This window comes from Scardinius erythrophthalmus (assembly GCF_964197995.2).
Source record: "Scardinius erythrophthalmus genome assembly, chromosome: 8".
NCBI classification, from domain to species: Eukaryota; Metazoa; Chordata; class Actinopteri; order Cypriniformes; family Leuciscidae; genus Scardinius; species Scardinius erythrophthalmus.
The window spans coordinates 49,636,144-49,652,667 of NC_138228.1; the positions used below are offsets into that span (position 1 = coordinate 49,636,144).

A 16,524-nucleotide genomic window follows, 5' to 3' on the forward strand; every position below is an offset into this window, starting at 1 on the left:
CTTCCTTTCGTCATGGAGATGGATGCCTCAACCTCCGGAGTTGGAGCCGTCCTTTCTCAACTTCATGGGACACCGAAATTACTCCATCCATGTGCCTACTTCTCTCGGAAGCTCAGCCCGGCGGAGAGGAATTACGACATCGGCAACCGTGAACTCCTGACCATCAAGCTCGCCCTGGAGGAGTGGCGACATTGGCTGGAGGGCGCCATCCACCCATTCCAAGTCATCACAGACCACAAAAATCTCCAGTACCTCCGTGATGCAAAACGTCTCTGTCCCCGTCAGGCCAGATGGTCATTATTCTTCTCGAGATTCCACTTCACCATTACCTACCGTCCTGGTCCCAAGAATGTCCGTGCTGATGCTTTGTCCAGACTACATGATACTCCAGAGACTTCCGAGACAATCACCAACATTCTACCTGAAGATATCATCATCAGTCCCATCGAATGGTCTGCTCCTCCAGCCGTCGCCACTCCTAATCCTCGTCCTCCGCCGGGCTGTCCACCTGATCGCCAGTTCATCCTTAGGACGCGATGGGTAGATCTCATCCACACTACTCACACCTCTCTGGGCACTGGACATCCCGGGGCCAACAACACTCTCTCACTGCTATCCGAACGCTTCTGGTGGCCGGGTATGGCAAGGGATGTGAAGAGGTATGTCCAAGGCTGTAAGGAGTGTGCCATGTCCAAAAGTCCCAGACATCTTCCTGCAGGAAAGCTCCATCCCTTGCCAATTCCTAACCGCCCCTGGTCACACCTAGGAGTTGACTTCATGCCCGATTTACCATCATCGGATGGAAACACCTGCATCTTCGTCATCGTCGATCGCTTCTCTAAGTTCTGCAGACTATTACCACTAAGAGGTCTTCCCACTGCCCTGGAAACCGCCGAACTCCTCTTCAATCATGTCTTTCGCTATTATGGGATCCCAGAAGACATTGTGTCAGACAGGGGACCCAAGTTCATTTCCCGAGTATGGAAATCGTTTTTTAAGCTCCTATGTGTGACAATCAGCCTCTCCTCTGGCTACCACCCTCAGACCAACGGCCAGACGGAGAGGAAGATCCAGGAAGTGGGGCGGTTCCTCAGGACCTTCTGCCACGGCCACCAGAACTCCTGGAACCAGTTTCTGGGCTGGGCAGAGTATGCCCAAAATTCATTGCGGCAACCCACGACAGGCCACACACCATTCCAGTGTGTTCTCGGATTCCAGCCTCCTCTATTTCCCTGGGATGGTGAACCATCTGAGGTCCCCGCAGTGGATTACTGGTTCCGGGAGAGCGAGAGTCTGGGACGAAGCTCACCATCATCTGCAGAGGGCAGTTCGCAGATCCAAGACAGTCGCTGACCGGAGGAGGATTTCGGGTCCAGTCTACGTTCCAGGAGACAAGGTTTGGCTCTCCACTCGCGATATTCGTCTGCGACTGCCCTCCAAGAAACTGAGTCCCAGGTTTGTTGGCCCCTTTACCATCCTGGAACAGGTCAATCCCGTCACTTTCAAACTCCAGCTACCACCACAGTACAGAATTCATCACACATTTCACGTTTCCTTGCTCAAACCCTTTCACGAACCTCTTGTTCCCTCCACAGAACCTGGCCATGAAGAGGAACCTCCTCCCCCCTTGATGCTGGAAGAAGGGTCCATCTACTCCGTTCGTGAAATCCTGCAGTCCCGACGTCGTGGTGGTCAGTTGGAATATCTGGTCGATTGGGAAGGATACGGACCAGAGGAGAGATAATGGATCCCAAGAGTCGACATCCTAGATCCCACGCTCATGGAAGAGTTCCATTCCAGTCATCCTCAGTACCCTGGACCTCGTGGACGTGGAAGACCACCACGGCGTCGGAGACCTCGGCCCTCAGGAGCGGGCCCTGGGGAGGGGGGTAGTGTCACGGATTGGCCAGGTTCATCCACCACAATCACCCAGCGATCACAGTCACCTGAGTTTTAATAAGTCTCACCTGCACCCCATCAATCACCACTGCTTCATAAGCACACCTCACGCACCTCTCATTGTCCGGGCTCGTTTATCCGAAGCGGACTCATAGTGCTTCTCTCTGCGTGTTTCACTACTAAACTTACCTGTGTTTACTTACCTGTTTTCTACGTCGATTCCAGTCTGTTCCAGTCTGTCCAGATCTCATCTCGAGTGGTGACCGAGTCGTAAGCCTGTCTGTCCCATCAAGTGGTGCGTGAGTGTGTGCTGTCACCTGTCATCCTCTTCATACGAAGATCATCTCCACTCTGAAGTCTCATCCTGCCGTTCCTGCAAAAGATACAGCGATCATTCATTCACTAATTTCATTCAAGAACTCTGCACTTCTGAACTCTGATACTCACCTAAATTCTGCACGTTGAATCTTCTTGACACTCAGCTGTTTAAATAAACATTACATCACTACTTACCTTGTCCGTCTGCTTCCGTAACACTAATAGACTAATTGAGTGAAATCATTCGATTTATTCACAGGGTTTTATATTGTGACATATTTTCAATTAATTTAAATCTATTTAGTGTTATCAGAATTCATTGTCATCAGTTTGCCTAAAAGAACATATATGTTTTATGGATCATTTATGTGTGGTTATGGTTGGGAGAAGGTTGAATCTTTTTGTACCAATTTTCCTATTATGGCTATTTTAGAATGAAACGCTGAAACACAGGTTTGATTAGAAAGGAAGATCTGGCCTCAGATTCACTGCTTTAACACTGTATCGGTTCAGTGCGACTTTAGCCTTTATGACTTTCATCTTAGAATTTAGATTTTATTCCCAAAAAATATTACGACTTTATTCTCATTATGCTACCATCTGAAAATATGTCATAATCTTTCAAACAAAGCAATAAACCAGCAGATGACAAGAGTTTCAGTGATTTCACCACAAGCAAGAGGTGTTCGGCAGAAACATAATATAATAAAAGTCAGTTCTATAAAAAGAACTATCTTTTCTTAATGATAATAAATTCTCTCACCAAATAATCTAATTTAGTGACTGTAGGCGTTTGAGACGCTGATCAACACACAGCTGCATATTTTATGTTAGAGTCAGAACTACAAGTTTGATTAATATCCAATAAAACTACTTTATTCAGGCAAAAACCTTTTACAGCACTTAGTATGCAGTAGTGTCAGCACATATGCATATTAAATATGGTTCCTTGACAGAAGCCGTAAACATAAAGACAGAAAACATATACGAAATCTAATTGATCGCAAATAAACATCTTAACTATTCTTCGGTGAAGTTGGGTGAGGAATATTAGTCTACTGTCATAAGGAGCATGAGTTATAAATGAAGGTTTTTCAGCTTTTACTTCAGAGGATTTGTACTTCCGTCATCAGTCGGCCATTCAGATCGTCATCAATTAATTATTCAACGAGGAAAGAGGAGAAAGACAGCGATCTATACTGTTAAAACCTGCCAATAAAAGCTGTCCTCAAAGGATTGGGTTAGAATCCTCTAGACAGGATTAGTGTGTAAGCATGAGGAGCTGTCATGTGAAACGTAAATGTGCATGAAATGAGCGTTACGGGAGGCTTTCGAATGCCTTCTCTTCTATAGCGACTCCATTATTCCCTGTGATCCGACACCGGCTGCTGGCTCTATGCCCTTCACACAGCCTTCCTGATAGATGTAATACAGTAATAAATCATAAATAATAAATAGCGGTAGAAAGGAAGAAGCAAAAAGAGGTCAAAGAAGTCATTTCTAATCATCTGAGTGGACCGGAAGAAAAAGTATGTACAGAATAACACAATTTCAGCATTATATTGCCAGTTTATCAATGTAATCGCTCCCTTTAGACCTGCGGATTCGGCTGATGTGTGTGTGTTTCAGTCTCTAACTTGAGTCTCAATACATACTGTACACACTCACCATTATTATCCAATAAAGCTCATTTACAACCACTAAACCAAACCCTGACTCTAAACCTAAACAGCAAACCTTTTAATACTTAGAATTTAAAAAGTAACATTATTGTTGAATTATGAATCAGATTTGTTTTTTCACTGAGGCCACGCCCCTGATGTGAACACCTCCACCCGCTGTTTCTGTGCAAGTAATATTCATAAACACGATAAACCCAAATCTCCAAAACTATCTGTCAAGTTTACATTTTAATTACCGTATCAAATCAGTAATAAAGTCTCATAACAATGATATCATATGTTTCTTTTGTTTAAATCATTAAGCTGGACAAGTAGATATGTATATACACAAACGTGATTCACCCCTGAAGGTCACTGTGTGATTGTTGTTGGTGATGAAGACTCCTGTTATCACTAAATATGCTTTCTTCTAAATATGCATCTCGTGTTTCACAGCCCAAGCTGTTCAATAGCACCTGTGGTCTTTGTTGTCATCAAAGTAGCGCCATTGTATCAATTCCTTAAGCTACGATTATTCATTGTCCGTGTTTTAGTTACGGAAAGATCTCACAAACAACACTTCCACATATTGACTAGCACGTAACTTAGTGCATTTGTGTCATTTTGTGCGGATGCAAGTTATATTTTAAAACACTGATGAAAAGTGTATTGTTTATTTACATGGTATTTTTGTCATCAGTACGTTGTAATAATTTAATTAGCAAATGATGCAAATTTTCACAGAAATAACAAAACTGTTGACAGTGAGAAGATTATCACGATGAAGGGTGAGTTAATGGTGTGTTTTCTCTCTCTGTATTGGAGGAAGAGCAGACTGAGTGATGATTTGAAGCAGAGCCAGTGTAAATATGCTGCTATCACTGGAAGAGTCTTTGGAAAATGCCCATCATCACACTACGCTGCCATATGTGCTTTGAAGAGAACGGCCAAGAAAACCAATGGCAAACATTCTCTCACAGACAGAGAAAGTGAAGACAGTTTGATTATTTTACACTGAGAAAGAAGTCCTCATGTGTCCTTAGATCTAATCCTCTGTAGCTGTTCTTCATTGATCTCAGCGCATGAGCTTTGTGTTGAGCTCAGCCTTGAGGTCCTGCAGTGCTGCAATATTCATTATAATGCATAAATCATATCATTCATATCCATGGCTGTAGATGATACTAACACAATTAATAACTCGCTTGCAGGAACTTGAGGGAACTTGCTGAAGGTAAAGACTCTTTTTCAAATATTTCAAATCTGAAAATCAAATTTTAAGATAAAGGTTCCCTCAGACTTTTAGCCCTGACTTATAATATGTGTTTATTTTAGGATAAAGACTGACATTATAAATAATAAACATGATAAAGACATCATGGCACTTACTGCATGGCTACATCAATAAATGCATGGTCATGAAATTTAGATTTTTGTGTAAATAATATTATGATTTGAGAAGAGTGTGGAGTGAAACGAGACTCATGAAACTGGAAATCACTGAGACAACGTCTTATTATACAGTTTAGTGTCATTATAATTAAATATGTGAGAGCTTGACCAATCACAATCAGTGAAATAATATGAAATAATAAATAGCGTAAAAAGACAGATCCATTTCGCACGTACCTGATCTTGATATGCGAAGAACAGAATCATGAACAGAATCTCCAACAATAATATCAGGAGCAACAGAATGAAGAACTGTAGAAACACAAGCAGAAGAGAGAGCATGTTTATATGGGAGAGAATAGAAATATGACTTCTTTTGTAGTTTTACTATCAAAGATATTAGCAACTTGTTGTGGTCGTGTCTAGGCGCAGGTCCACCATCTGATCTGGATCCGGTCCGGATCCGGCTGACTACATCATGAGTTGTGTTAATCCTAACCATAACTTGATTACATTTTTGAATAACTCTTTACTCCACTACATTTGCGATGAGTAATGCAGTTACTCTTACATTTTGCATGACACTTACTTTTTCTGCAGCAGTTTATTTCTTCTACAACAGAAGTGATATCGCCACCTACAGGGCATTGAGTGAACTAAGTCTTGTGCATTTTGCCCAAACTTGACAACAATGCTGCTTTACACGAATGTGAGTGTATTAGCAGGCAGTTGCTGAATCACAGGCATGTCATGAGATGAGGACATGATTAGGCCAAAAGCAGCACGTCCAGTTCAAGAGGCTTTGACTGTTTCATTTTACTGAAAGGTGCAACAGATGATTTTTTTGTTATGCTGGTTGAAAGTCTCCTTATATCCTGATAGCAATCACTATGTTAAGTGGTCTAAATGTATTTTTATAATTATATATGTTAAAGACTGTTCTTTAACATATATATAACAATGATTGTTCAATCATTGAAATGATTGTTCAACATATAACATGAAATGATTGTTCAACATATAACAATGATTGTTCAATCATTGTATTCAGTCCGAATGAAACGATAGCATGTGTTCCCTCAATCAGCGTGTGTTTGCGTATACACTACTGCACAGTATGTTCATTATTGTAGGACATGGCTTTAGAGGAGGTGTGGCTTTGGAGGGGTGTGGCTTTGGAGGAGGCATGGCTTTGGAGGAGGTGTGGCTTTGGAGGGGTGTGGCTTTGGAGGAGGCATGGCTTTGGAGGAGGTGTGGCTTTGGAGGAGGCATGGCCTTGGCCTCGGATGAGGAGTGGCTTTGGAGGAGGCATGGCTTTGGAGGGGTGTGGCTTTGGAGGAGGTGTGGCTTTGGAGGAGGTGTGGCTTTGGAGGAGGCATGGCCTTGGCCTCGGATGAGGAGTGGCTTTGGAGGAGGCATGGCTTTGGAGGGGTGTGGCTTTGGAGGAGGTGTGGCTTTGGAGGGGGTGTGGCTTTGGAGGGGGTGTGGCTTTGGAGGAGGCATAGCTTTGGAGGAGGCATGGCTTTGGATGAGGTGTGGCATTGGAGGAGGTATGGCTTTGGAGGGGTGTGGCTTTGGAGGAGGCATGGCTTTGGAGGAGGTGTGGCTTTGGAGGGGTGTGGCTTTGGAGGAGGCATGCTTTGGAGGAGGTGTGTCTTTGGAGGGGTATGGCTTTGGAGGAGGCATGACCTTGGCCTCGGATGAGGTGTGGCTTTGGAGGAGGCATGGCTTTGAAGGGGTGTGGCTTTGGAGGGGTGTGGCTTTGGAGGAGGCATGGCATTGGCCTCGGATGAGGTGTGGCTTTGGAGGAGGCATGGCTTTGGAGGAGGTGTGGCTTTGGAGGGGTGTGGCTTTGGAGGAGGTGTGGCTTTGGAGGGGTGTGGCTTTGGAGGAGGCATGGCCTTGGCCTCGGATGAGGTGTGGCTTTGGAGGGGTGTGGCTTTGCAGGAGGCATGGCCTTGGCCTCGGATGAGGTGTGGCTTTGGAGGAGGTGTGGCTTTGGAGGAGGTATGGCTTTGGAGGAGGCATGGCCTTGGTCTCGGATGAGGTGTGGCTTTGGAGGGGGTGTGGCTTTGCAGGAGGCATGGCTTTGGATGCGGTGTGGCTTTGGAGGAGGTATGGCTATGGAGGAGGCATGGCCTTGGCCTCGGATGAGGTGTGGGTTTGGAGGAGGCATGTCCTTTTCCTCGGATGAGGTGTGGCTTTGGAGGAGGCATGGCTTTGAAGGGGTGTGGCTTTGGAGGAGGCATAGCTTTGGAGGAGGCATGGCTTTGGATGAGGTGTGGCATTATATGGGGAGGTATGGCTTTGGAGGGGTGTGGCTTTGGAGGAGGCATGGCTTTGGAGGAGGTGTGGCTTTGGAGGGGTGTGGCTTTGGAGGAGGCATGGCTTTGGAGGAGGTGTGGCTTTGGAGGGGTGTGGCTTTGGAGGAGGCATGGCCTTGGATGAGGTGTGGCTTTGGAGAAGGCATGGCTTTGAAGGGGTGTGGCTTTGGAGGGGTGTGGCTTTGGAGGAGGTATGGCTTTGGAGGAGGCATGGCCTTGGCTTCAGATGAGGTCTGATGACGACACAGCTTTGGCTTTGGAGGGGGTGTGGCTTTGGAGGAGGCGTGGCTTTGGCTTTATGGGAGGCGTGGCTTTGGAGGAGGCATGGCTTTGGAGGGGGTGTGGCTTTGGAGGAGGCATGGCTTTGGCTTTGGAGGGGGTGTGGCTTTGGAGGAGGCATGGCTTTGGCTTTGGAGGAGGTGTGGCTTTGGAGGAGGCGTAGCTTCGGCTTTATGGGAAGTTGTCAGTTGATTTAAAAAAACTGCATTGAAATATAACAAGCCCAAATTATACTGATAGTTAATGGTATTTTACCAGTATCTTTCTTGACTAACTATTAATAACGTAATTACTCAGAATATTGTATTCAGTGGCTAACATTTGGTGAAATTACCATACACAAAAGCATCTTAATAAAACATCTCTATTATGTCTTGTAAAGATATTTTCTGTGTTTTGTTGCATGGAAACTAGCCTGGCTAACGTCAGACCTCGTCTCATTGAGACGTGATCTGGGAACCACATGTTCATTTTCTTGTATTTGAGGCGTGGTTTACGAATGCCCAGAGCCGTTTATTGGGCGCTACGAATGTCTATCAAATGCGCCTGTACGTAGCTCATAGCCAATCGTTTCAATTATACCAGATGACGTATGTAGAGTGACAGAAATTCGACGAGGAAGACGACGAAATAAACTTGCGTTCTAAACTACTTAGAACACTATCTAAGGCTACATCGAAAGGTAACTTCGCGTCTGATGCCATGTTGGATCCATAGATATAAACAAACTGCTTCGGTGTGACGCATAGACGTCATCATCGTCTTGCTGCTCCCTCCCCGTTCTGTGATTGGTTCCCTTATTGAGGGGAAAATCTGGTCCATGGTGTCCAGGCTGCCTAGCAGCGTGAATAAAATCGCGCTGCGTGCAAGGCAGCATGGGGAAACCCAGGCTAGCATGGAAACAAAGAAGGAAAGAAAACATTATTCACTGGAAAAGTCCAAAATGTAAATTTCTGGTCCAATCTCTTTAACTCTTCCTCATTCTGTGTGAGGGAAATAAAGAAAGCCAGAGACTGTAGCCAAATTCAGAACCGCATACTAGCATTTCTTGCTATTTTTACCATATCTTTCTAAGGCAGGAATGATAAGAGCAGTACAGTAGTGTGCGGTTCTGAACCCGGCTGTAATCACAGGAGTTAAAGACTCACAGGAGAGCCAAGGCCGTCATTAAAATGAGCCCATGACATAAATTGCAGCTTAAGCAGTAAACATCATCATCCCCCATGTGGACATGAGAATATTTTATCATAAATCATCTTCAGCCTGCAAATGCGATAGTCCCTGCAGTGATTGCAGCAATATATATTCACAGACGACACTCACATCGGCACTGAACCGGAAACAGCTAGAGCAAATAAACACCAGCTAAACATTATAATTCAGTGTTTCATTTATCTTTCTAATCAAATACATTTACACACATATATTTACAGCAAAAATAGGGTCTGCGTGTTTAGATGAGAGATTTTACTTCTATTCACAGCATTTTTCACTTAGCTTGTTTTCTTCAATTGGCTGGTGGAAAAAAAATGTTTTGGTGGATTTTGCGCTTTATGTACAGACCCTTTCCAAAAAAATAGAATATCATGGAAAAGTTTATTTATTTCCATAATTCCATTCAAAATGTTAAACTTCCATAGATTATAGATTCAGGGCCCACAACTTAAACGATTTCAAGTATTTAGTTGTTTATTTGTACATAATTTGGGCTTCCAGCTCATAAAACCCACGAAAACAGGATTTCAAAAAATTAGAATATTACATGAAATCACACAGTAATTACACAGTGATACCATGGTCATTAAACCAGGTTTTGGTTCTTTTGGCAGTGTGGGCAGGTGCAAATCCTGCTGGAAAATGAAGGAAGCATGAAGTGCTCTGGAAATGTCCTGGTAGACGGCTGCGTTGATTCTGGATTTAATAAAGCACAGTGGACCAAAGTCCTCTTTTCTGATGAGAGTCCTCTTTTTCTCATTTGGAAACCAAGGTCCCAGAGTCTGGAGGAAGAATGGAGAGGCACACAATCCAAGATGCTGGAAGTCCAGTATGAAGTTTCCACAGTCTGTGTTGGTCATCGGCTGGTGTTGGTCCACTGTGCGGTCCACTCAACGCAGCCGTCTACTAGGACATGTTCAGAGCACTTCATGCTTCCTTCATTTTCCAGCAGGATTTGCACCTGCCCACACTGCCAAAAGAACCAAAACCTGGTTCAATGAACATGGTATCACTGTGTAATTACTGTGTGATTTCATGTAATATTCTAATTTTTTGAAATCCTGATTTCGTGGGTTTTATGAGCTGGAAGCCCAAATTATGTACAAATAAACAACTAAATACTTGAAATCGTTTAAGTTGTGGGCCCTGAATCTATAATCTATGGAAGTTTAACGTTTTGAATGGAATTATGGAAATAAATAAACTTTTCCATGATATTCAAATTTTTTGGAAAGGGTCTGTATGTGACCCCCAGGGGGCGCACTCAGGCGCACAATATAAATACCTAAGCTAGACTGAGCTAGAAAAACCAAACTGCGCTCCCCCTCAAGCTATCTAGGCAGGTTATGTCCAATGAAGGAACAGAAATGGGACTGATGTACTCAAACATAACTTATTAAACACTAGACAATATTATACTGGTTGGCAATCAGAGCAAGCAATTTGTCCCTATAGGTAACAGTGGGCGAAATTCTACAATAAAAAAAAAAAAAGTCACAGTGAATAAAGTCTCATAGTAGATGAGTTACAGTGTATAAAGTCTCATAATACATAGACTACAGTGAATAAATTCGAATAAATAGATACTGTTCAATACACACACTCCAACACTGCAAGAGACACTTCACACCAAATAGGCCGTACACACACTAATACTTCACACTAGTGAACACTGCAGAATAAGCACTGTCCCCACAGGAGATATTGCACAATGCCCATAGGCCAAATTTGGTGATATAGTGATTGCCAAACAAGCAGACAAAACAAAAAAAACATTTAGGTTAGCAGGCTAACGCTAGCAGACCTCCACCCTTGGCCCACCTAGTCCCAGGCCCACACAAAACAGTGGTGGCAGATTTACAAGGCACGCACATACATCCAAAGAAAGGAAAAATAAAACCGAATGATTAAACCCAGGAAAAACAGTGGCCAGTTGGACAGACGAAGGAAATCCCCCTGTAATCAAAAGCATAAATGGTTTATAATGCTATGTTTAGTGGCATTGTGGCAATTAAAAAAAAATTAAATCTCTGATTGAAAGACTATAACTAAAAAAAAAGGGTTTAAATGAATTTACGTTTTTTAAACCAGTCTAGATGAATTAGAGCTGTATGCACCGTACCAATGAGGTTTAATGGTGTGACTGACTAATAGCTGTGCACATTCCCGCCAGCGTTGCTTCTCTTCATAGGCAATATCCGGCAGTAAACGATCAGAGCTGAAAGCACTACACGTTACGTCTACAGGACAAAGGGGCCAGTAAACTTACGCTGCTGCAAACCTGTGTAGAATCACTACTCACTTTTATGCGAGCAAAGTTTCTGTAGACTCATAACTGCGTGTACCATTTACTGGTCACCATATGCACAGATGCCAGGCCGAGCTACAAACAAACAATGAACCGTATTAGGCGCTTCTCAATGAGAATGAGTTTAGCGTTAAAGACAAATAGGCGTAACCTTCCAAAAAGACACAGCTGATACTCCAAGAGGCTCACTCTTCAACTCACACCGCTCTAATGTTCTCCTGTCCGTTTAAAGAGAAGATAAGAAGATTATTTAAAGATCCAAATAATCAGTGCCAGTGGGCAGACCTTCAAGCTACACTTCCCGTCTCAACCCTACACGCTACATTTATTTAAGTGATTTATGTATACTGTATATATTACTCTCACAATAGGAATAAATGGATGACTGTGTAAATCCCAGTATAAGGTGATCTGCAGATATACAGAAGAACGAGTGGAAGATCTGCTGCTGACAGAGAAATGAGAAAGCTGTTGAGATTGTTTTTACGCCACTGAGTTGTGCTGATCTGATGAAGGGAAGAGGTTTGAACATGAAGGGCCATGACTAGACCGACCACCATTCGTCTGTGCCCTTCAGGATTTTTAGCATGCATTCAGCTGAAATAAAACAATCCAGCTCAGGCCCTGTGAGGTTCTGACGGACCGATATCTGCATCTATCTTGGGACGCTCTGACAGAATGTAGATCTCACTGGCCCCTTGAAACATGTCCTCTAAAACTCTCTGCAGGTCTCTGATTGCTTTTTAAAAGTCAAGATACACTAGATTCAGAGAGTAAACATTTTTTTTCGGAATTGGGGCACAGGTCAGGAAGCAGACAGACTGGCTAAACCGACCGTCTGCCAGCCGTCTCACGTCACCAAGGTCAGATAAATCCCATCACAAGAATCTTCAAGATTCTTATAATACTAATGCGTCACAAAGTTGGGGGACGAAGATTGGAGGTTATAGAGACTAAACATGCCACACATATGATTTTGGTTAACCATATGCAAGTCTGAAACATTAACCCAAGAGAGTTTAAAAGGGAGAATGAATACATAGACCAAACCACATAAAAGGAAAATCATGAGATGGGAAAATTAGATACCTTTATATATTTCTCAAGTGGTTATATATAGAATATATAGGATTAACAGGGTTTATTTCTCCTCCTTAGCAAGAATTAAGTGAGGATCACAACTCTCTGGAAATTCCTTTTGGGGTCGTAAAACTCTTATCAGTCTCAATGTGTCCTGTAACAGGACTCCGGGTTCTGCCAGTGTGTTCGCTTCATTTGGGATGTTACTTTTGGGGGAAGTTTCATAGACTTTAGTTGGGAGAGTGAGTTTGCTGGATTATTCATTAAATATAATGAATAATTTGTTTGTGTCTGATTGGTCCAGATGTTACAGCTGATGACTAGTAATTTCCTACTCCTAATAATTTCCTACTTAATACTACTAGAAAAAACAGAGATTCTAATTATTGGACAAAAAAACGTCCTCACGTAATAACCTAGAATACTGTCTAACACTTGATGGCTGCTCTGTCAAGTCTTCGTCGTCGGTTAGGAACCTGGGTGTGCTCTTTGATACCAATCTTTCATTTGAAAGTCACGTGTCTAGTATCTTTAAAACCGCATTTTTCCACCTTAAAAAGATATCTAAATTACCTCATATGCTCTCATTGACAAATGCGGAACAATTAGTCCATGCGTTCATGACCTCAAGGCTAGATTATTGTAATGCTCTACTGGGTGGTTGCCCTGCACGCTTAATAAACAAACTACAGCTAGTTCAAAACGCAGCAGCTCGAGTTCTTACCAGAACCAGGAAGTATGACCATATTAGCCCTGTTCTGTCAAAACTGCACTGGCTCCCTATTAAACATCGCATAAATTTTAAAATATTGCTGATTACTTACAAAGCACTAAATGGTTTAGCTCCGCAGACTGCTGGTGGTAGATCCTTCTCCTATTTAGCACCAAAACTCTGGAAGAGTCTTCCTACCATTGTCCGGGAAGCAGACACTGTCACGATCCACACTTAGTGAAACAAAGGAGGAACCAATAGCGGTATAAGATTTATTAAGGGTAATCCAAAAGCAATGGTCAAGTCCAGGCATGGGTCAAAAACCGATAAAGCAATCCAAAACACAAGAAACAGGAACAGGCAGGAAACAGACACAGAAGTGGCGTGAAATACAACAAGGACTCCGTGACAAACACTAAACAGGCAGGGTATTTATACACAGGGAAATGACAATGATAATGGGAAACAGGCTGAGTGCAATGATCAGTAATAAGGGACAGCTGAGTGCAATGAAAAGACAAGGATCATGGGGAATGTAGTTCAAGAGTGTGCTGGACACCGTGAGGAAGGAGGACATCTAGTGGTGACCCAAGGAACATAAACCAGACACTGTGACATAACCCCCCCTCTACGGAGCGGCTACCAGACGCTCCAAGACATAACAAAAAACGAAACCCAACAAAAGTCCAGGAGGAAGGTGCAACGGTGGAGGATCAGGGGAAGGGATGGAGGGCCAGGACCATGGAGGGGAACAGAAACAGGGGTGATGACTTAGCCGGGGCCAGGGCAAAGCAGACGGCCCATCGGGCGGCCATGGCGAAGACGACCCTTCGGGCGGCCATGGCGGAGACTTTCCCTCGGGCGGCCAGGGCGGAGACTCTCCCTCGGGCGGCCAGGGCGGAGACTTTCCCTCGGGCGGCCAGGGCGGAGACTTTCCCTCGGGCGGCCAGGGCGGAGACTTTCCCTCGGGCGGCCAGGGCGGAGACTTTCCCTCGGGCGGCCAGGGCGGAGACTTTCCCTCGGGCGGCCAGGGCGGAGACTTTCCCTCGGGCGGCCAGGGCGGAGACTTTCCCTCGGGCGGCCAGGGCGGAGACTTTCCCTCGGGCGGCCAGGGCGGTGTCAACAGTCCATCGGGCGGCCAGGGCGGAGACTTTCCCTCAGGCGGCCAGGGCGGTGTCAACAGTCCATCGGGCGGCCAGGGCGGAGACTTTCCCTCAGGCGGCCATGGCGGTGAAGACCCCTCGGGCGGCCAGGGCGGTGTCAACAGTCCATCGGGCGGCCAGGGCGGAGACTTTCCCTCGGGCGGCCACGGCGGTGAAGACCCCTCGGGCGGCCACGACGCAGGAACTGGAACTGGCACCAACGGCTCAGGCACTGGAACTGGCACCACCGGAACTGGCACTGGAACTGGCCCCACCGACTCAGGTTCAGGAACAGACACAGACTCCGGCTCAGGAACTGGAACATACACAGACACAGACACTGGCTCCGGCTCAGGAACTGGAACAGACACAGACACTGGCTCCGGCTCAGGAACTGGAACATACACAGACACTGGCTCCGGCTCAGGAACTGGAACATACACAGACACTGGCTCCGGCTCCGGCTCTGGAACATACACAGACACTGGCTCCGGCTCAGGAACTGGAACAGACACAGACACTGGCTCCGGCTCAGGAACTGGAACATACACAGACACTGGCTCCGGCTTAGGCTCTGGAACATACACAGACACTGGCTCCGGCTCAGGAACAGACGACACTGGCTCCGGCTCAGGAACAGACGACACTGGCTCCGGCTCAGGAACAGACGACACTGGCTCCGGCTCAGGAACAGACGACACTGGCTCCGGCTCAGGAACAGACGACACTGGCTCCGGCTCAGGAACAGACGACACTGGCTCCGGCTCAGGAACAGACGACACTGGCTCCGGCTCAGGAACAGACGACACTGGCTCCGGCTCAGGAACAGACGACACTGGCTCCGGCTCAGGAACAGACACCACCGGCCCAAGAACAGGAACAGACATCACCGGCTCAGGAACAGACACCACCGGCTCAGGAACAGACACCACCGGCCCAGGAACAGACACCACCGGCTCAAGTGTGTGCGTAGCCCACACACACCACATGGCTGTGGCCATAATGGCCAGTGTCGTGGTCACTGAGGGCTCAGGAACAGACGCCACTGGCTCAGGCTCAAGAACAGACACCGCCGGCTCAGGCTCAGGAATAGACACCACCGGCTCAGGCCCAGGAACAGACACAGGCTCGACGGCGGCCATCTTGTCCGAAGACACAGGCTCGGCAAGCATGACGTGAACAGGCTCGGCGGCGGCCATCTTTTCCGAAGACACCGGCTCGGCAGGCTTGACGTGAACAGGCTCGGCGGTGGCCATCTTGTCCGAAGACACAGGCTCGGCAGACGTGACGTGAACGCTCTCGGCGGCGGCCATCTTGTCCGAAGACATAGGCTCGGCAGACGTGACGTGAACATTCCTGGGTGTTTCTAGGATCTTAAGTAGCGTTGAAAAATAATCAAACAATGTTCCAGTGGCCATCTCCTCAGGGGACACCAGCTCCGCGTCGGCCATCTTGTCCGAAGACACAGGCTCGACAGACGTGACGTGAACAGACTCTGGATCGGCCGCCGTGACATGAACAGTCTCTGGATCAGCAGACGTGTTCCTTTTCCCTCTTCTCCGTCCACGACGGCGAGATGGTGGTTGCGGTCCGTCCCTCACGAGCCCAGGGTCGAAGGGGGGCCATGGTGAAGAGCGCTGTTGGATCTCCACTCGACCACCTCCTCCTCTGCGACCACCCCGGGTCCCACGAAAAATAACTAGGCGGGTTCCCTTAAAAAATTCTCTCCTCTCCAGTTCGGTGGCTGGGGAAGAGAAGTTTGAACTCATACTGCTGGTTCTTGTTTGACGGAGTCCTTCTGTCACGATCCACACTTAGTGAAACAAAGGAGGAACCAATAGCGGTATAAGATTTATTAAGGGTAATCCAAAAGCAATGGTCAAGTCCAGGCATGGGTCAAAAACCGATAAAGCAATCCAAAACACAAGAAACAGGAACAGGCAGGAAACAGACACAGAAGTGGCGTGAAATACAACAAGGACTCCGTGACAAACACTAAACAGGCAGGGTATTTATACACAGGGAAATGACAATGATAATGGGAAACAGGCTGAGTGCAATGATCAGTAATAAGGGACAGCTGAGTGCAATGAAAAGACAAGGATCATGGGGAATGTAGTTCAAGAGTGTGCTGGACACCGTGAGGAAGGAGGACATCTAGTGGTGACCCAAGGAACATAAACCAGACACTGTGACA

The 16,524-nt window shown here is 45.9% G+C and overlaps 1 protein-coding gene across 2 annotated transcripts in view; it reads right to left on the minus strand.

The window, feature by feature from the left end:
• Positions 1-16,524, minus strand: part of tspan4a (tetraspanin 4a) — a 72,819-nt gene that overhangs the window by 18,875 nt on the left and 37,420 nt on the right. For both annotated transcript variants that reach the window (XM_081373090.1, XM_081373089.1), the window contains exon 4: positions 5,505-5,579. In XM_081373090.1, coding sequence (XP_081229216.1) covers positions 5,505-5,579 — 75 coding nt within the window. The remainder of the gene's footprint in view (positions 1-5,504; positions 5,580-16,524) is intronic.